Raw genomic sequence first — 17,754 nt, forward strand, 5'->3', positions numbered from 1 at the left:
ATATATATATATATATATATATATATATATATATACATATATATATATATCAGGGGGAGATGACACCTGACTGCTGGGGGACAACCAATATGGCGGCCATTGTACTTACTACCTCAGCCTGTGTCATTCAGGAGATCTGTGTGTATATATATATATATCAGGAGATGACACCTGACTGCTGGGGGACAACCAATATGGCGGCCATTGTACTTACTACCTCAGCCTGTGTCATTCAGGAGATCTGTGTATATACAGTATATATCGATACAAGGGGGAGATGACGCCTGACAACCAGTATGGCCGCCATTGCTGCTCATCTTTCATGGGTCTCTGTGTGTGACTAGCTGTGATTAGATACACCATGTGATACACCCTTGCTGGGGGACAACCAGTATGGCCGCCATTGCTGCTCACCTTTCATGGGCCCTTGTGTGTGACTAGCTGTGATTAGATACACCATGTGATACCTCCTCCCTGAAGGACAACCAGTATGGCCGCCATTGCTGCTCACCTTTCATGGGCCCTTGTGTGTGACTAGCTGTGATTAGATACACCATGTGATACCTCTTCGCTCTCTCCTCCATCTTGTACCCTCCTCCCCCCTCCCGCAGTGATCGCTCTCTAGTCATCCATGTAAACTCTTGGTGAATATTTAAGCCGCTAGGAATCCGTCTGTGTCCATGGATGAGTAGAGCGCCCCCCGCTCTCCAGGGGAGGTAATAAGGACACCAACAGGGTCAAAGGGTAAATCACCACACACAGAATGGTGTCCGAGAGGAGCAGAGACAAACAACATGGCCGGAGATGAGGATCTATAGACTGTAATAGACTGGCGGATGCTTGTGATATAACCCGGGTCATGTAATGGCGGGACATGAATCTAAGCAGGGGGTCATACCACACATCATACCACAGGGGGTCATATCAATGCATCATACCACCGGGGGTTATACCAATGCATCATACCACCGGGGGTTATATCAATGCATCATACCACAGGGGGTCATACCAATGCATCATACCACAGGGGGTCATACCACACATCATACCACCGGGGGTTATACCAATGCATCACACCACAGGGGGTCATACCACACATCATACCACCGGGGGTTATACCACACATCATACCACCGGGGGTTATACCAATGCATCATACCACAGGGGGTCATACCACACATCATACCACCGGGGGTTATACCAATGCATCATACCACAGGTGGTCATACCACACATCATACCACCGGGGGTTATACCAATGCATCATACCACAGGGGGTTATACCACACATCATACCACCGGGGGTCAAATCAATGCATCATACCACCGGGGGTTATATCAATGCATCATATCACAAGGGGTCATACCACACATCATACCACAGGGGGTCATACCACACATCATACCACAGGGGGTCATATCAATGCATCATATCACAAGGGGTCATACCACACATCATACCACAGGGGGTCATACCACACATCATACCACAGGGGGTCATACCACACATCATACCACAGGGGGTCATACCGCTGCATCATACCACAGGGGGTCTTACCACCACATCTCACCTTATGATCATACATATGAATCCCCCCGGTGAGTCCCCCTCCCCTCACCTGGCCGTGTGTTCTTGTGTCACACAGAGTCTGGAATCCCAGGAATGTCACATAATGTGACCGGAGAGGAACGCGGAAGAGGACGTCACCTGTGTGACCGCACTGCACCGAAATGTCTGCACTGACCCCGAGAGAGTGTCCTGTGGCCCAAGAGAGTGTCCTGTGGCCCAAGAGAGTGTCCTGTGCCCCAAAAGAGTGTGCTACCCCCGAGACAGTGTTCTGTACCCCAAGAGAGTGTCCTATACCCCGTGTTATTGTCCTTCACCAATGTTATTGTGTCCCGCACCCCGTGTTATAGCCCCGCCCCCGTGTTATTGCCCCTCACCCCGTGTTATTGCCCCTCACCCCGTGTTATTGTCCCGCACCCCGTGTTATTGTCCCGCACCCCGTGTTATTGTCCCGCACCCCGTGTTATTGCCCCTCACCCCGTGTTATTGCCCCTCACCCCGTGTTATATCCCCGCACCCCGTGTTATTGTCCCGCACCCCGTGTTATTGTCCCGCACCCAGTGTTATTGTCCCGCACCCCGTGTTATAGCCCCGCCCCCGTGTTATAGCCCCGTCCCCCGTGTTATAGCCCCGCCCCCCGTGTTATAGCCCCGCACCCCGTGTTATATCCCCGCCCCCGTGTTATATCCCCGCACCCAGTGTTATTGTCCCGCCCCCCGTGTTATGTCCCGCACCCCGCGTTATTGTCCCGCACCCCGCGTTATTGTCCCGCACCCCGTGTTATTGTGTCCCGCACCCCGTGTTATTGTGTCCCGCACCCCGTGTTATTGTGTCCCGCACCCCGTGTTATTGTCCCGCACCCCGTGTTATATCCCCGCACCCCGTGTTATTGCCCTCACCCCGTGTTATTGTCCAGCACCCCGTGTTATTGTCCCGCACCCCGTGTTATAGCCCCGCACCCCGTGTTATAGCCCCGCACCCCGTGTTATTGTCCCTCACCCTGTGTTATTGTCCCGCACCCCGTGTTATTGTCCCGCACCCCGTGTTATTGTCCCGCACCCCGTGTTATTGTCCCGCACCCCGTATTATATCCCCGCACCCCGTGTTATTGCCCCTCACCCCGTGTTATTGTGTCCCGCACCCCGCGTTATATCCCCGCACCCCGCGTTATTGTCCCGCACCCCGTGTTATATGCCCGCACCCCGTGTTATTGTCCCGCACCCCGTGTTATTGTCCCGCACCCCGCGTTATTGTCCCGCACCCCGTGTTATTGTGTCCCGCACCCCGTGTTATTGTGTCCCGCACCCCGTGTTATTGTCCCGCACCCCGTGTTATTGTGTCCCGCACCCCGTGTTATATCCCCGCACCCCGTGTTATTGCCCTCACCCCGTGTTATTGTCCCGCACCCAGTGTTATTGTCCAGCACCCCGTGTTATTGTCCCGCACCCCGTGTTATAGCCCCGCACCCCGTGTTATAGCCCCGCACCCCGTGTTATTGTCCCGCACCCTGTGTTATTGTCCCGCACCCCGTGTTATTGTCCCGCACCCCGTGTTATATCCCCGCCCCCCGTGTTATATCCCCGCCCCCCGTGTTATATCCCCGCACCCCGTGTTATTGTCCCGCACCCCGTGTTATTGTGTCCCGCACCCCGCGTTATTGTCCCGCACCCCGTGTTATTGTGTCCCGCACCCCGTGTTATTGTGTCCCGCACCCCGTGTTATTGTGTCCCGCGGTCCGTTAGTGTCCCGCACCCCGCGTTATTGTCCCGCACCCCGTGTTATTGTGTCCCGCACCCCGTGTTATTGTCCCGCACCCCGTGTTATATCCCCGCACCCCGTGTTATTGTGTCCCGAACCCCGTGTTATTGTCCCGCACCCCGTGTTATTGTCCCGCACCCCGCGTTATTGTCCCGCACCCCGCGTTATTGTCCCACACCCCGTGTTATTGTCCCGCACCCCGTGTTATTGTCCCGCACCCCGCGTTATTGTCCCGCACCCCGCGTTATTGTCCCGCACCCCGCGTTATATCCCCGCACCCCGTGTTATTGTCCCGCACCCCGTGTTATTGTCCCGCACCCCGCGTTATTGTCCCGCACCCCGCGTTATATCCCCGCACCCCGTGTTATTGTCCCGCACCCCGTGTTATTGTCCCGCACCCCGTGTTATTGTCCCGCACCCCGTTATTGTCCCGCACCCCATGTTATTGTCCCGCACCCCGCGTTATATCCCCGCACCCCGTGTTATTGTCCCGCACCCCGTGTTATTGTCCCGCACCCCGTGTTATTGTCCCGCACCCCGTGTTATTGTCCTGCACCCCGTGTATGATGATGTCCGTGTCCTGATCGCTCATTATACATCAGTTATGTAATGACATTAACCCTTCGTGTGGCGGCAGAGCTCATGTGAGGCAGACAATGACTTTCTATGCGCCATCACATGTGAAGCCTCGCTCGCCATTGTGTGTCTCAGCGGTGGGACAGTGAAGTGGCGGAGATAAGTGGGGATCTGCCATTGTTGTGGGGGATATTTTCAGAGCGCGGCGCACGGCTCACACGCCGCTGCATGGTGTCTGCTGCAGTACACGAGGAGACAATCCTCTCACCTGCCGGGTCCGGGCAGCCGCACACACACACAATGGGGAGTATGCTAAACACTGGGCCGCATGCTGCAGGGTCCGACCAGTCAGAACCCACCGCCAGGAACCGTGCCGATACCAGACCGCGCAGGTGCCTGCAGAAACGTGACCGGAGAGACACCCGCACCGCCAGGACAGAGGGGTTTTCTGCTGATACATCCATGACGTCCGTCCCAGGGAAAATACAATTATAGCGGCTCAACATTATAGGGAAAATTACATCCCAGCTCCGATAATTCAATACAGCGAGAACAGGAAAACCCGAGCCGGCGGCCACATGTGATCAGCGAGGAGTCACGCACACGAGGTGGTCGCCTCTCCACCAGCGAGGAGAACAGGGAGGTCCATGAGCCACTGAAGTCACCGTCATTAAGGCTTAGCCCCCAGGCCTATACATTGCCATAAGTGATTACAGTGCAGATACATCCAGTTACAACAGGGGGTGTCTTCTTTGATCAGAGGCATTCACTTTCCCTTTTCTTCTCCATTTGGACCGACATTAGAGCTTGGTGCCCGGCTTAGTGCCCAGCATATAAAGAGTGGCTCCATACTGATCCCCATGGTAGAGATGCCCTTTGTCTCTTATATAGCATTTGTGCCCACAAAGTAATGGTGCCCCCTTACTATCAGTGCACCCACTCACAACATAGTGTCCTCAGTACTTCTGCCACCTACTCATTTATAATGCCCTCTAGTGCCACCCACTTAGTAACAGTGCCCTTAGTGCCCCTCTCAGTAATAGTGCTTCTTAGTGCCCCTCTCAGTAATAGCGCTCCTTAGTGCCCCTCTCAGTAATAGTGCTCCTTAGTGCCCCTCTCAGTAATAGTGCTCCTTAGTACCCCTCTCAGTAATAGTGCTCCTTAGTGCCCCCTCTCAGTAATAGTGCTCCTTAGTGCCCCTCTCAGTAATAGTGCTCCTAAGTGCCCCCTCTCAGTAATAGTGCTCCTTAGTGCCCCCTCTCAGTAATAGTGCTCCTTAGTGTCCCCTCTCAGTAATAGTGCTCCTTAGTGCCCCTCTCAGTAATAGTGCTCCTTAGTGTCCCCTCTCAGTAATATTGGCCCTCTCAGTAATAGTGCTCCTTAGTGCCCCCTCTCAGTAATAGTGCTCCTTAGTGCCCCTCTCAGTAATAGTGCTCCTTAGTACCCCTCTCAGTAATAGTGCTCCTTAGTGCCCCTCTCAGTAATAGTGCTCCTTAGTGCCCCTCTCAGTAATATGGCTCCTGAAGATTCTGATTGGAGTGTTGGGGCTTGTGCAGCGGTGTGGCTGGGTAAGCTCTGATTGGACGGTGTTGGATCTTGTGCAGGGATGTGGCTGGGTAAGCTCTGATTGGACAGTGTTGGGGCTTGTGCAGGGATGTGGCTGGGTAAGCTCTGATTGGACGGTGTTGGATCTTGTGCAGGGATGTGGCTGGGTAAGCTCTGATTGGACAGTGTTGGGGCTTGTGCAGGGATGTGGCTGGGTAAGCTCTGATTGGACGGTGTTGGGGCTTGTGCAGGGATGTGGCTGGGTAAGCTCTGATTGGACGGTGTTGGGGCTTGTGCAGGGATGTGGCTGGGTAGGCTCTGATTGGACAGTGTTGAGGCTTGTGCAGCAATGTAGCTGGGTAAGCTCTGATTGGACGGTGTTGGGGCTTGTGCAGGGATGTGGCTGGGTAAGCTCTGATTGGACGGTGTTGGGGCTTGTGCAGGGATGTGGCTGGGTAAGCTCTGATTGGACGGTGTTGGGGCTTGTGCAGGGATGTGGTTGGGTAAGCTCTGATTGGACGGTGTTGGGGTTCGTGCAGGGATGTGGCTGGGTAGGCTCTGATTAGACGGTGTTGGGGCTTGTGCAGGGATGTGGTTGGGTGGGCTCTGATTGGACGGTGTTGGGGCTTGTGCAGGGATGTGGCTGGGTAAGCTCTGATTGGACAGTGTTGGGGCTTGTGCAGGGATGTGGCTGGGTAGGCTCTGATTGGACAGTGTTGGGGCTTGTGCAGGGATGTGGCTGGGTAGGCTCTGATTGGACAGTGTTGGGGCTTGTGCAGGGATGTGGCTGGGTAGGCTCTGATTGGACAGTGTTGGGGCTTGTGCAGGGATGTGGCTGGGTAGGCTCTGAATGGACGGTGTTGGGGTTTGTGCAGGGATGTGGCTGGGTAAGCTCTGATTGGACGGTGTTGGGGCTTGTGCAGGGATGTGGCTGGGTAAGCTCTGATTGGACAGTGTTGGGGCTTGTACAGGGATGTGGCTGGGTAAGCTCTGATTGGACAGTGTTGGGGCTTGTGCAGCAATGTAGCTGGGTAAGCTCTGATTGGACGGTGTTGGGGCTTGTGCAGGGATGTGGCTGGGTAAGCTCTGATTGGACGGTGTTGGGGCTTGTGCAGGGATGTGGCTGGGTAAGCTCTGATTGGACGGTGTTGGGGCTTGTGCAGGGATGTGGCTGGGTAAGCTCTGATTAAATGGTGTTGGGGCTTGTGCAGGGATGTGGCTGGGTAGGCTGTGATTGGACGGTGTTGGGGCTTGGGCAGGGATGTGGTTGGGTAAGCTCTGATTGGACAGTGTTGGGGCTTGTGCAGGGATGTGGCTGGGTAAGCTCTGATTGGACGGTGTTGGATCTTGTGCAGGGATGTGGCTGGGTAAGCTCTGATTGGACGGTGTTGGGGCTTGTGCAGGGATGTGGCTGGGTAAGCTCTGATTGGACGGTGTTGGGGCTTGTGCAGGGATGTGGTTGGGTAAGCTCTGATTGGACGGTGTTGGGGCTTGTGCAGGGATGTGGCTGGGTAGGCTCTGATTGGACGGTGTTGGGGCTTGTGCAGGGATGTGGTTGGGTGAGCTCTGATTGGACGGTGTTGGGGCTTGTGCAGGGATGTGGTTGGGTAGGCTCTGATTGGACGGTGTTGGGGCTTGTGCAGGGATGTGGCTGGGTAAGCTCTGATTGGACAGTGTTGGGGCTTGTGCAGGGATGTGGCTGGGTAGGCTCTGATTGGACAGTGTTGGGGCTTGTGCAGGGATGTGGCTGGGTAGGCTCTGATTGGACAGTGTTGGGGCTTGTGCAGGGATGTGGCTGGGTAGGCTCTGATTGGACGGTGTTGGGGCTTGTGCAGGGATGTGGCTGGGTAAGCTCTGATTGGACGGTGTTGGGGCTTGTGCAGGGATGTGGCTGGGTAAGCTCTGATTGGACAGTGTTGTGGCTTGTACAGGGATGTGGCTGGGTAAGCTCTGATTGGACAGTGTTGGGGCTTGTGCAGCAATGTGGCTGGGTAAGCTCTGATTGGACGGTGTTGGGGCTTGTGCAGGGATGTGGCTGGGTAAGCTCTGATTGGACAGTGTTGGGGCTTGTACAGGGATGTGGCTGGGTAGGCTCTGATTGGACGGTGTTGGGGCTTGTGCAGGGATGTGGTTGGGTGAGCTCTGATTGGACGGTGTTGGGGCTTGTGCAGGGATGTGGCTGGGTAGGCTCTGATTGGACGGTGTTGGGGCTTGTGCAGGGATGTGGCTGGGTAGGCTCTGATTAAATGGTGTTGGGGCTTGTGCAGGGATGTGGCTGGGTAGGCTGTGATTGGACGGTGTTGGGGCTTGGGCAGGGATGTGGTTGGGTAAGCTCTGATTGGACAGTGTTGGGGCTTGTGCAGGGATGTAGCTGGGTAAGCTCTGATTGGACGGTGTTGGGGCTTGGGCAGGGATGTGGCTGGGTAAGCTCTGATTGGACAGTGTTGGAGCTTGTGCAGGGATGTGGCTGGGTAAGCTCTGATTGGACAGTGTTGGGGCTTGGGCAGGGATGTGGCTGGGTAAGCTCTGATTGGACAGTGTTATAATTTATAGGGGCATACCCTACTGACAAGGGGAATTTTAATGGCGGACATGAATACATTTATCCATTTCCAGGAGGAATAATGGAGGTTCTGTCCAATCTGAGAACAGATGTTCTAGGTGCGGGAGCTCGGGATGAGCAGTGCATTGTGGGAGCTTGCCCTGGTTATCCTATGGAATACACATCAGACTCTATATTATCATTGGACGGTGAGGGGTTAATGGTGGATCGCTCCGATTCTGCCGCTTTGTTCTCCGGCCAGTTCTCTGGAAGAGATTAAATCTAATTGTCGGCTGCCACTGAGTGACAGGAAAGATTGAGGCTGGAGAAGCTTCATCACGTCTCCAGAGCGTCCGCAAACAAACACCACGTCCCCGAAGCTTCCCCAGAAAACTCCCATTATCCATAAGACGCAGCACTACAACCCCCATCGTACAGTGATAATGGACCGCTGTATCTAAGCCTAGCATGTGTGCTACTGTCCAAGTGTATCTAAGCCCACTAAGTGTGACACTCTCTTGGTATATCTATTCCTATTATATGTTATACCACCTTACTGTATCTAAGCCCTTCACATGAGATACTCTCAGCGGGCCATTACCTGAGCCCCTGTAAGAATCCCGATAGTACGGCAGAGGCGATGAGGTTGGCTGAGATTGATGGTAGCACAGCAGAGTGGTACGTGCAGTGTGCAGACCATGAACCCCCGGGGAGCGGCCGGCCAGGCCTGGGAATGAGGCGGTCTCAGCACATGGCGTCTCCCATGGTCCCCAGATACCAATGTACCACATAGAGACACTGTCATCTCCTATCACATCAGTCAAGAATCCATCCAATCAGGTCATCAGAAATCACAGTGACCCCACCAGCAGAACAGTGAGTGCAGCTCTGGAGTATAATGGTACGTTTACACAGGAAGATTATCTGACAGATTATCTGCCAAAGATTTGAACCCAAATCCAGGAGTGGATTTGAAAAGAGGAGAAATCTCAGGCTTTCCTTTTGACCTGATCTTTGTTTATAGTCCGTTCCTGGCTTTGGCTTCAAATCTTTGGCAGATTGTCAGATAATCTTTCTGTGTGAACGCACCCTAATAAAGGATGTAACTCAGGATCAGTAATGTAATGTATGTACACAGTGACCCCACCAGCAGAATAGTGAGTGCAGCTCTGGTGTATAATACAGGATCAGTACAGGATCAGTAATGTAATGTATGTACACAGTGACCCCACCAGCAGAATAGTGAGTGCAGCTCTGGTGTATAATACAGGATCAGTACAGGATCAGTAATGTAATGTATGTACACAGTGACCCCACCAGCAGAATAGTGAGTGCAGCTCTGGTGTATAATACAGGATGGAACGCAGGATCAGTAATGTAATGTATGTACACAGTGACCTCACCAGCAGAATAGTGAGTGCAGCTCTGAAGTGTAATACAGGATGTAACTTAGGATCAGTACAGGATGTATAATACATATGCACAGTTTAATGATGGACATCCCCTTTAAGAGTGTCTGATTATTTGGTTCCGCTTGGCGTTGTGGTGGTTGGCGTGACGGGAGCTGCAGGGTGGCACGTACTATACACATTGTGCATCTGAGACTGACAGAGGGGGGGGGGGGGGGATCAGCCTGGGAATAAGAGGCGTCTCAGCACTGTACACACATGGGGGTCACTGATGACAAACAGATCACCCTGCACGTCCGCACCATCAAAGAACACAAGCAGCTTCTACCATATACAGATACATCAGGATCATGGGGACTCTCCAGAGATGGCCGATCATCCATCATGTGCCAGATCCTGGGTCCAGGGGGATCAGATACATGAATAGATAAGACTTGGATACAGCAGCTTCGCAGACAGTATCACACATTAATGTGTGATACTGTCTGCTGAGCTGCTGTATCTAATCCTATAATGTGTGATACTGTCTGCTGAGCTGCTGTATCTAATCCTATATAGGATTAGATACAGCAGCTCAGCAGACAGTATCACATGTGATGGGATTAGATACAGCAGCTCAGCAGACAGTATGACACATTATAGGATTAGATACAGCAGCTCAGCAGACAGTATCACATGTGATGGGATTAGATACTACAGCTCGGCAGACAGTATCACACATTATAGGATTAGATACAGCATCTCAGCAGACAGTATCACACATTATAGGATTAGATACAGCAGCTCAGCAGACAGTATCACATGTGATTGGATTAGATACACAGCTCAGCAGACAGTATCACACAGGATAGGCTTAGATACAGCAACGCAGCAGACAGTATCACACAGGATAGGCTTAGATACATCAGCGCAGCACACAGTATTAGTATTAGATGTATGTGCTTAGATGCTGCATGGCTGAAGTATGTAAAGGGTTATTGTTTATTTGTGTGTCACATGGATCTGTAAACCTATAGAAATCTTTTCTTCTTCTCTCCTATCATCTCCCTCTTTACTTCTCCTACTGCACTCTTCACCCACTCACAGCGCACTTTAGATACGCTGAGGAAGGAAGTCACATGGGTGGAGGAAGTGTATGAGTCTTTTGTGTTGGGCATTGTAGAGGAAGGATGCAAGCTAGACAGCTCTCTACAGTGGTCTTTCTCTGGGCCCTGGCCCTCTGCCGGGTCCCCCTACTCTCAAGCAAGTCAGCCTTAGTCAGGTCCCCGTATGGGTAAGAAGCAAGACAAGACACAGCTCACAGTTTCTTCTCAGTAACATTACACAGCACTATGCAGTGTTAGACTCCTCACAGGAGAGCACAAGTCAGAGACAACCCCAACCCATGCCGTGGACTAGGAGAGTCACAGAGCAGGACAGTATCCACAGACAGCAGTAAGCTAGGAACTGATCCGGATAGAGCAAAGTTGCGCATAGCCTAGGAACTCTATCTCACAGCGCGGTTGTCATCAGGAAATTCTCGGCATTCCGGTCATCCCAGGTAACAAGGTCTGGGCCTTGTGTCACCCTCATAGGACGGTTCGGCCGACACTGGTGGGCATTAGGTGATGTGAAGACCCAAAGGTCAATACACGGGTACAAGTATTCTCTTCTTCTTCTAAGTATTCTTCTATCTCATCCTCCAACATCCCGGCAGAGCACAGTACTACTTGGGTTGGGACTCTCACGACATCCTCCTCTCTGCTACTCTGATTCTTTGTATCTCCCAACACGCTACTCAGTCAGCACGACTGTACCCTCTACTACCTTCCTATCGCAGATCTGGTTGCTGTTCTATCAAGTGTCTTATCCAGGAAACTATCAAGTGTATTATACCCTGTCAATGCAAAGCTGTATAACTCGCTGCACACAAGTAATTCTCAGGTAAAAACATATTTATGGTAAAGAGACTCTGTGATCCTTCACCCCACACCGACACAGTGTGCACTACATCCTTGGGACACTTCCCCTATCTGTGGGTGGCAGGGCCTATAGTCCGGGAGGGTCACTACACCGCTCTGGCCATCCGTGATTACACTAACCCAAGGGACCCCGTAGCAGCCCGGCAGGACACTGACCACAGGGGAACAGGGTACAACCGGCCTCCTAAAATAAAAGCAAGCGTGCCACCACACCTGTGTGCCCAACCGGCACTGGCGTCACAACATAACATCTTAAGGCCTCGGCCAACCACCACCGGAGGGGCGTCACACTTCACCACCTAGCAAGTGGCCGGCCAATCATCCGGCATAACATCCCAGGGGGTCACCACAAAAGCATTGTCCGTCATCTGCAGGATGAACGGTGGGGAGGGCGGCCAGCGCTTCTATCTCTCTACAGCAGGGAATAGTGGGGATTCCCATCATAATAAGGGGAATCCCCGCTCCTTTACAGTAAGTAGGGGTGCAGGATGTATCACTACAGACAGTATCACTACACGACAGACAGAGAGACAGAGAGAGACAGAGACAGAGAGAGACAGAGACACACAGACAGAGACACACAGACAGAGACACACAGACAGAGACACACAGACAGAGACACACAGACAGAGACACACAGACAGAGACACACAGACAGAGACACACAGACAGAGACACACAGACAGAGACACACAGACAGAGACACACAGACAGAGACACACAGACAGAGACACACAGACAGAGACACACAGACAGACACACACAGACAGACACACACAGACAGACACACACAGACAGACACACACAGACAGACACACACAGACAGAGACACACAGACAGAGACACACAGACAGAGACACACAGACAGAGACACACACAGACAGAGAGACACAGACAGAGACACACAGACAGAGACACACAGACAGAGACACACAGACAGACAGAGGGAAACAGAGAGAGAGAGATATTGGATGGATCTGTATAGAGTTTAGCTGCAGCCCTATGACTACTGTATTACTGTGTAATCTTGGCTGAGGAGCTGGCGGTCAGTGCTATCCCCCGGTAACTGCTGATGATGTGTATACAGGGTCAGGTGGTACAGGCCCCCCCAGCGCTCACATTATGGGGGTGTCGGTACATCCCCGGCTCTATCACTTGGCAGGAGAAGAGATCAATTCCTCCATTTACTGACAAAACATTGTGAGAGATAAATATGTCTGCCCCCAGGGATGTGAGCAGTAGAGGTATACGGCGTACAGGAGAGGGTATACGGCGTACAGGAGAGTGTATACGGCGTACAGGAGAGGGTATACGGCGTACAGGAGAGGGTATACGGCGTACAGGAGAGGGTATACGGCGTACAGGAGAGGGTATACGGCGTACAGGAGAGGGTATACAGCGTACAGGACAGGGTATACGGCGTACAGGACAGGGTATACGGCGTACAGGATAGGGTATACAGCTAGTAGCTGGGATCGGACACTGCACCGGCTGTTATACCGTCATATCACTGCCATGTAACCTGCCGCTCCCCAGCTCTAATCATCCTGACTGCTCCCTGTTGTAGTGGAAGCAGCTGTTACCTGTGCTGGGACACCCAGAAGAAGGGTGACACCGCCATGGAGGAACGTCCAGACCACGTCCAGGGTGGAGTTTAGTCTCTCAAAACTTCGATTGAATATGACGCCAACCAGCGAGGCGAGGCGGGGGACCAATCCGGGCCGATCCGACTCCACTTCATCTGTCTCCTCACTGCCGCTGCTCTCCAGGCCTGTACACAAAGTGCACTATATATCAGTGCATAAGCTTAAAGGGGAACTCCAGACTTATCTCATCATAAGTTAGAACACTGCTGACAATCAGCCTGTATATCATGTGTATAGAGAGGTAGTCACAGCCCCGTCCCCTGTATATCATGTGTATAGAGAGGTAGTCACAGTCCCGCCCCCTGTATATCATGTATATAGAGAGGTAGTCACAGCCCCGCCCACTGTATATCATGTGTATAGAGAGGTAGTCAGCCCCACCCCCTGTATATCATGTACATAGAGAGGTAGTCACAGCCCCGCCCCCTGTATATCATGTGTATAGAGAGGTAGTCACAGCCCCGCCCCCTGTATATCCTGTGTATAGAGAACATCTTATCCGTATATAAAGGGGTCCTCCAGCTGTGAAGCTGCGGATATAGTGTGGCTCCAGCTGGCAGTGTGACTATATCTGTGTCCCCAGGACCTCTGGACACTTGTAACGTCCCCACTCCTTTGTTTTTGCAGCGGATAAATGTGAATGGGAAGCACGAGTCTTTGGCGCCACCTGCTGACCATTAGTAGGTACTGCATCCCACCAACATCTTATGTCTTTTATGGAGCATAGAATATCTGTTTTGTCTGTAAAATCTTCCCGTCCTTACTGTGGAGTTATGGTAGGGCAAAGGGCATGGGATGTCAGGGCAGTGTGCCATCACACATACCACAGGGCACTGCAGCCATCACACATACCACAGGACATTGCAGCCATCACACATACCACAGGACATTGCAGCCATCACACATACCACAGGGCACTGCAGCCATCACAGACCTCAGGGCACTGCAGCCATCGCACATACACAGGGCACTGCAGCCATCACACATACCACAGGACATTGCAGCCATCACACATACCACAGGGCATTGCAGCCATCACACATACCACAGGACATTGCAGCCATCACACATACACAGGGCACTGCAGCCATCACAGACCTCAGGGCACTGCAGCCATCACACATACACTGGGCACTGCAGCCATCACACATACACAGGGCACTGCAGCCATCGCACATACACAGGGCACTGCAGCCATCGCACATACCACAGGGCACTGCAGCCATCACAGACCTCAGGGCACTGCAGCCATCACACATACACTGGGCACTGCAGCCATCACACATACACAGGGCACTGCAGCCATCACACATACACAGGGCACTGCAGCCATCGCACATACCACAGGGCACTGCAGCCATCGCACATACACAGGGCACTGCAGCCATCACACATACACAGGGCACTGCAGCCATCGCACATACACAGGGCACTGCAGCCATCACACATACCACAGGGCACTGCAGCCATCACACATACACAGGGCACTGCAGCCATCACATACCACAGGGCACTGCAGCCATCACACATACACTGGGCACTGCAGCCATAACACATACACAGGGCACTGCAGCCATCACACATACACAGGGCACTGCAGCCATCACACATACACAGGGCACTGCAGCCATCACACATACACAGGGCACTGCAGCCATCACAGACCTCAGGGCACTGCAGCCATCACACATACACAGGGCACTGCAGCCATCACAGACCTCAGGGCACTGCAGCCATCACACATACACAGGGCACTGCAGCCATCACACAGACCAGAGGACATTGCAGCCATCACACATACACAGGGCACTGCAGCCATCACACATACACAGGGCACTGCAGCTATCACACATACACAGGGCACTGCAGCTATCACACATACACAGGGCACTGCAGCCATCACACAGACCAGAGGACATTGCAGCCATCACACATACACAGGACATTGCAGCCATCACACAGACCACAGGACACTGCAGCCATCACACATACACAGGGCACTGCAGCTATCACACATACACAGGGCACTGCAGCCATCATTTACACAGGGCACTGCAGCCATCACACATACACAGGGCACTGCAGCCATCACACATACACAGGGCACTGCAGCCATCACACAGGATTAGATACAGCAGCTCAGCAGACAGTATCACACAGGATAGTATTAGATACAGCAGCTCAGCAGACAGTATCACACAGGATAGGATTAGATACAGTAGCGCAGCAGACAGTATCACACAGGATAGGATTAGATACAGCAGCTCAGCAGACAGTATCACACAGGATAGGATTAGATACAGCAGCTCAGCAGACTGTATCACACAGGATAGGATTACATACAGCAGCTCAGCAGACAGTATCACACAGGATAGGATTAGATACATCAGTTTAGCAGACAGTATCACACAGGATGGGATTACATACAGCAGCTCAGCAGACAGTATCACACAGGATAGGCTTAGATACAGCAGCTCAGCAGACAGTATCACACAGGATGGGACTAGATACATCAGCTCAGCAGTAAGTATCACACAGGATAGGATTAGATACATCAGCTCAGCAGAAAGTATCACACAGGATGGGATTACATACAGCAGCTCAGCAGACAGTATCACACAGGATAGGCTTAGATACAGCAGCTCAGCAGACAGTATCACACAGGATGGGACTAGATACATCAGCTCAGCAGACAGTATCACACAGGATAGGATTAGATACAGCAGCTCAGCAGTAAGTATCACACAGGATAGGATTAGATACATCAGCTCAGCAGACAGTATCACACAGGATGGGATTACATACAGCAGCTCAGCAGACAGTATCACACAGGATAGGCTTAGATACAGCAGCTCAGCAGACAGTATCACACAGGATAGGCTTAGATACAGCAGCTCAGCAGACAGTATCACACAGGATAGGCTTAGATACAGCAGCTCAGCAGACAGTATCACACAGGATAGGCTTAGATACAGCAGCTCAGCAGACAGTATCACACAGGATGGGATTAGATACAGCAGCTCAGCAGACAGTATAACACAAGGCGGGCTTAGATATGCAGTGACCCTGGGGGAGGTTATGTCCGCTCAGGCCTGTACAGTGTGTGACAGAGCAGATAACATCTAATTTCCTGGACGCTGAGCGGCTGTGGAGACACATAACACAATATAGAGAGCGCCAGGAACAGGCAGTGCCAGCGAGATGTGCCCACACACCGGCCACCGCCTCAGATACACGGCCGCCACCGGCACTATATATATATATACACACCAATCAGGTCACAGCTGCAGGGAGACGGCCCAGCAACCATGCCTGTGACTGTATCACAAAGGATGGGATTAGATACAGCAGCTCAGAAGACAGTATCACACATGATAGGGTTAGATACATCAGCTAAGCATACAGTACCACACATGATAGGGTTAGATACAGCAGCTCAGCAGACAGTATCACACATGATAGGATGAGATACAGCTCAGCAGACGGTATTGCACATCATAGGCTTAGATACACAGCTCAGTATACAGTATCACACATGATAGGGTTAGATACATAACTCAGCACAAAGTATCACACAGGATAGGATTAGATACATCAGCTCAGCACACAGTATTACACAGGATAGGATTAGATACATCAGCTGAGCAGACAGTATCACACATGGTAGGGTTAGATACACAGCTGAGCAGACAGTATCACACATGGTAGGGTTAGATACACAGCTCAGCAGACAGTATCACACATGATGAGATGAGATGAGATACAACAGCTCACACATAACTGGCTTAGATACAGTAACTGAGCATGTCCCTGGAGATTATATTGCCGTCTATTATAGTGAATGTCTGTTGCCCATAGCAACCAATCACAGCTTATTACCAGAGCAATATGGGGGGAGCTGAGACTGGTTGCTATGGGCCCCAGTGCCTAATCCTCGGCCATACAGTGTATATACCCACCCCTCTATATGTATATATGTATATCTCACCTTGGGCATGGTCTTCCTCCTCTTCTCCCGGTAAGAGGAGCTCCACCAAGTCCTCAGCGCGGCTCACAGCCAGCTCGGCCCCCATCCTCAGCAGCTCCCGGACCCCCAGGCTCCCCAGGGAGAGGACGCCCAGGGACGTCGCCTCATAGACATCTCTGAGCACAGACTGGGTCCTGTTCATGGTGGCCCTCACCCGGCCAGTCACCCGGGCCCTCGCCTCACTCACACCGCCCACCAACTTGTTGCGGAAATCTGATGCCACCTTTAAGGTAAGAACCATAGGGTGAGTGTGTGCGGCCGATTCCCCTGTGCTCACTGATCATTCACATAGGGGCAGGGACATACAAATTATCATTACAGGGGGCGCTACTGAGCAACAGTCATCAGAACAGCGACATCTAGTGGCCGGGTAATAGAGGAGAGTGCAGGAACATCACAGTGTTACCTCATCAGCCGCCTGGTCCAATATCGGGAGACGTCCCTGCAGCTCATCCACCACACGCACCGCCACGCTATTCACAACGGCCACTAATAGAAGACAAAGCAACAACACAGTCACAATACAATCATAGACAGCAAGAGAAAATCACTGCTCTCTATATAACAGGGTACTGATCACTATACTAGTGCCCTCACCAGTGATGTATATATATATATATATATATATATATATATATATACAGTGATATCACTGCTCTCTATATCCTGGTGTGTAGTACTGATCACTATACTAGTGTCCTCTCACCAGTGATGTATATATAC

The 17,754-nt window shown here is 52.1% G+C and overlaps 1 protein-coding gene across 1 annotated transcript in view; it reads right to left on the bottom strand.

The window, feature by feature from the left end:
• The window catches only part of LOC138770965 (perilipin-2-like), a 38,748-nt gene that overhangs the window by 7,424 nt on the left and 13,570 nt on the right, over nucleotides 1–17,754 (bottom strand). Inside the window, exons 4-6 of the mRNA XM_069950321.1 lie at nucleotides 17,438–17,520; nucleotides 16,993–17,254; nucleotides 12,942–13,129 (exon numbers count right to left, since the gene is read on the bottom strand). Of these exons, the coding sequence (XP_069806422.1) occupies nucleotides 12,942–13,129; nucleotides 16,993–17,254; nucleotides 17,438–17,520 (533 nt within the window). The remainder of the gene's footprint in view (nucleotides 1–12,941; nucleotides 13,130–16,992; nucleotides 17,255–17,437; nucleotides 17,521–17,754) is intronic.

Source organism: Dendropsophus ebraccatus, chromosome 13 (genome assembly GCF_027789765.1).
Source record: "Dendropsophus ebraccatus isolate aDenEbr1 chromosome 13, aDenEbr1.pat, whole genome shotgun sequence".
Taxonomy (NCBI): domain Eukaryota; kingdom Metazoa; phylum Chordata; class Amphibia; order Anura; family Hylidae; genus Dendropsophus; species Dendropsophus ebraccatus.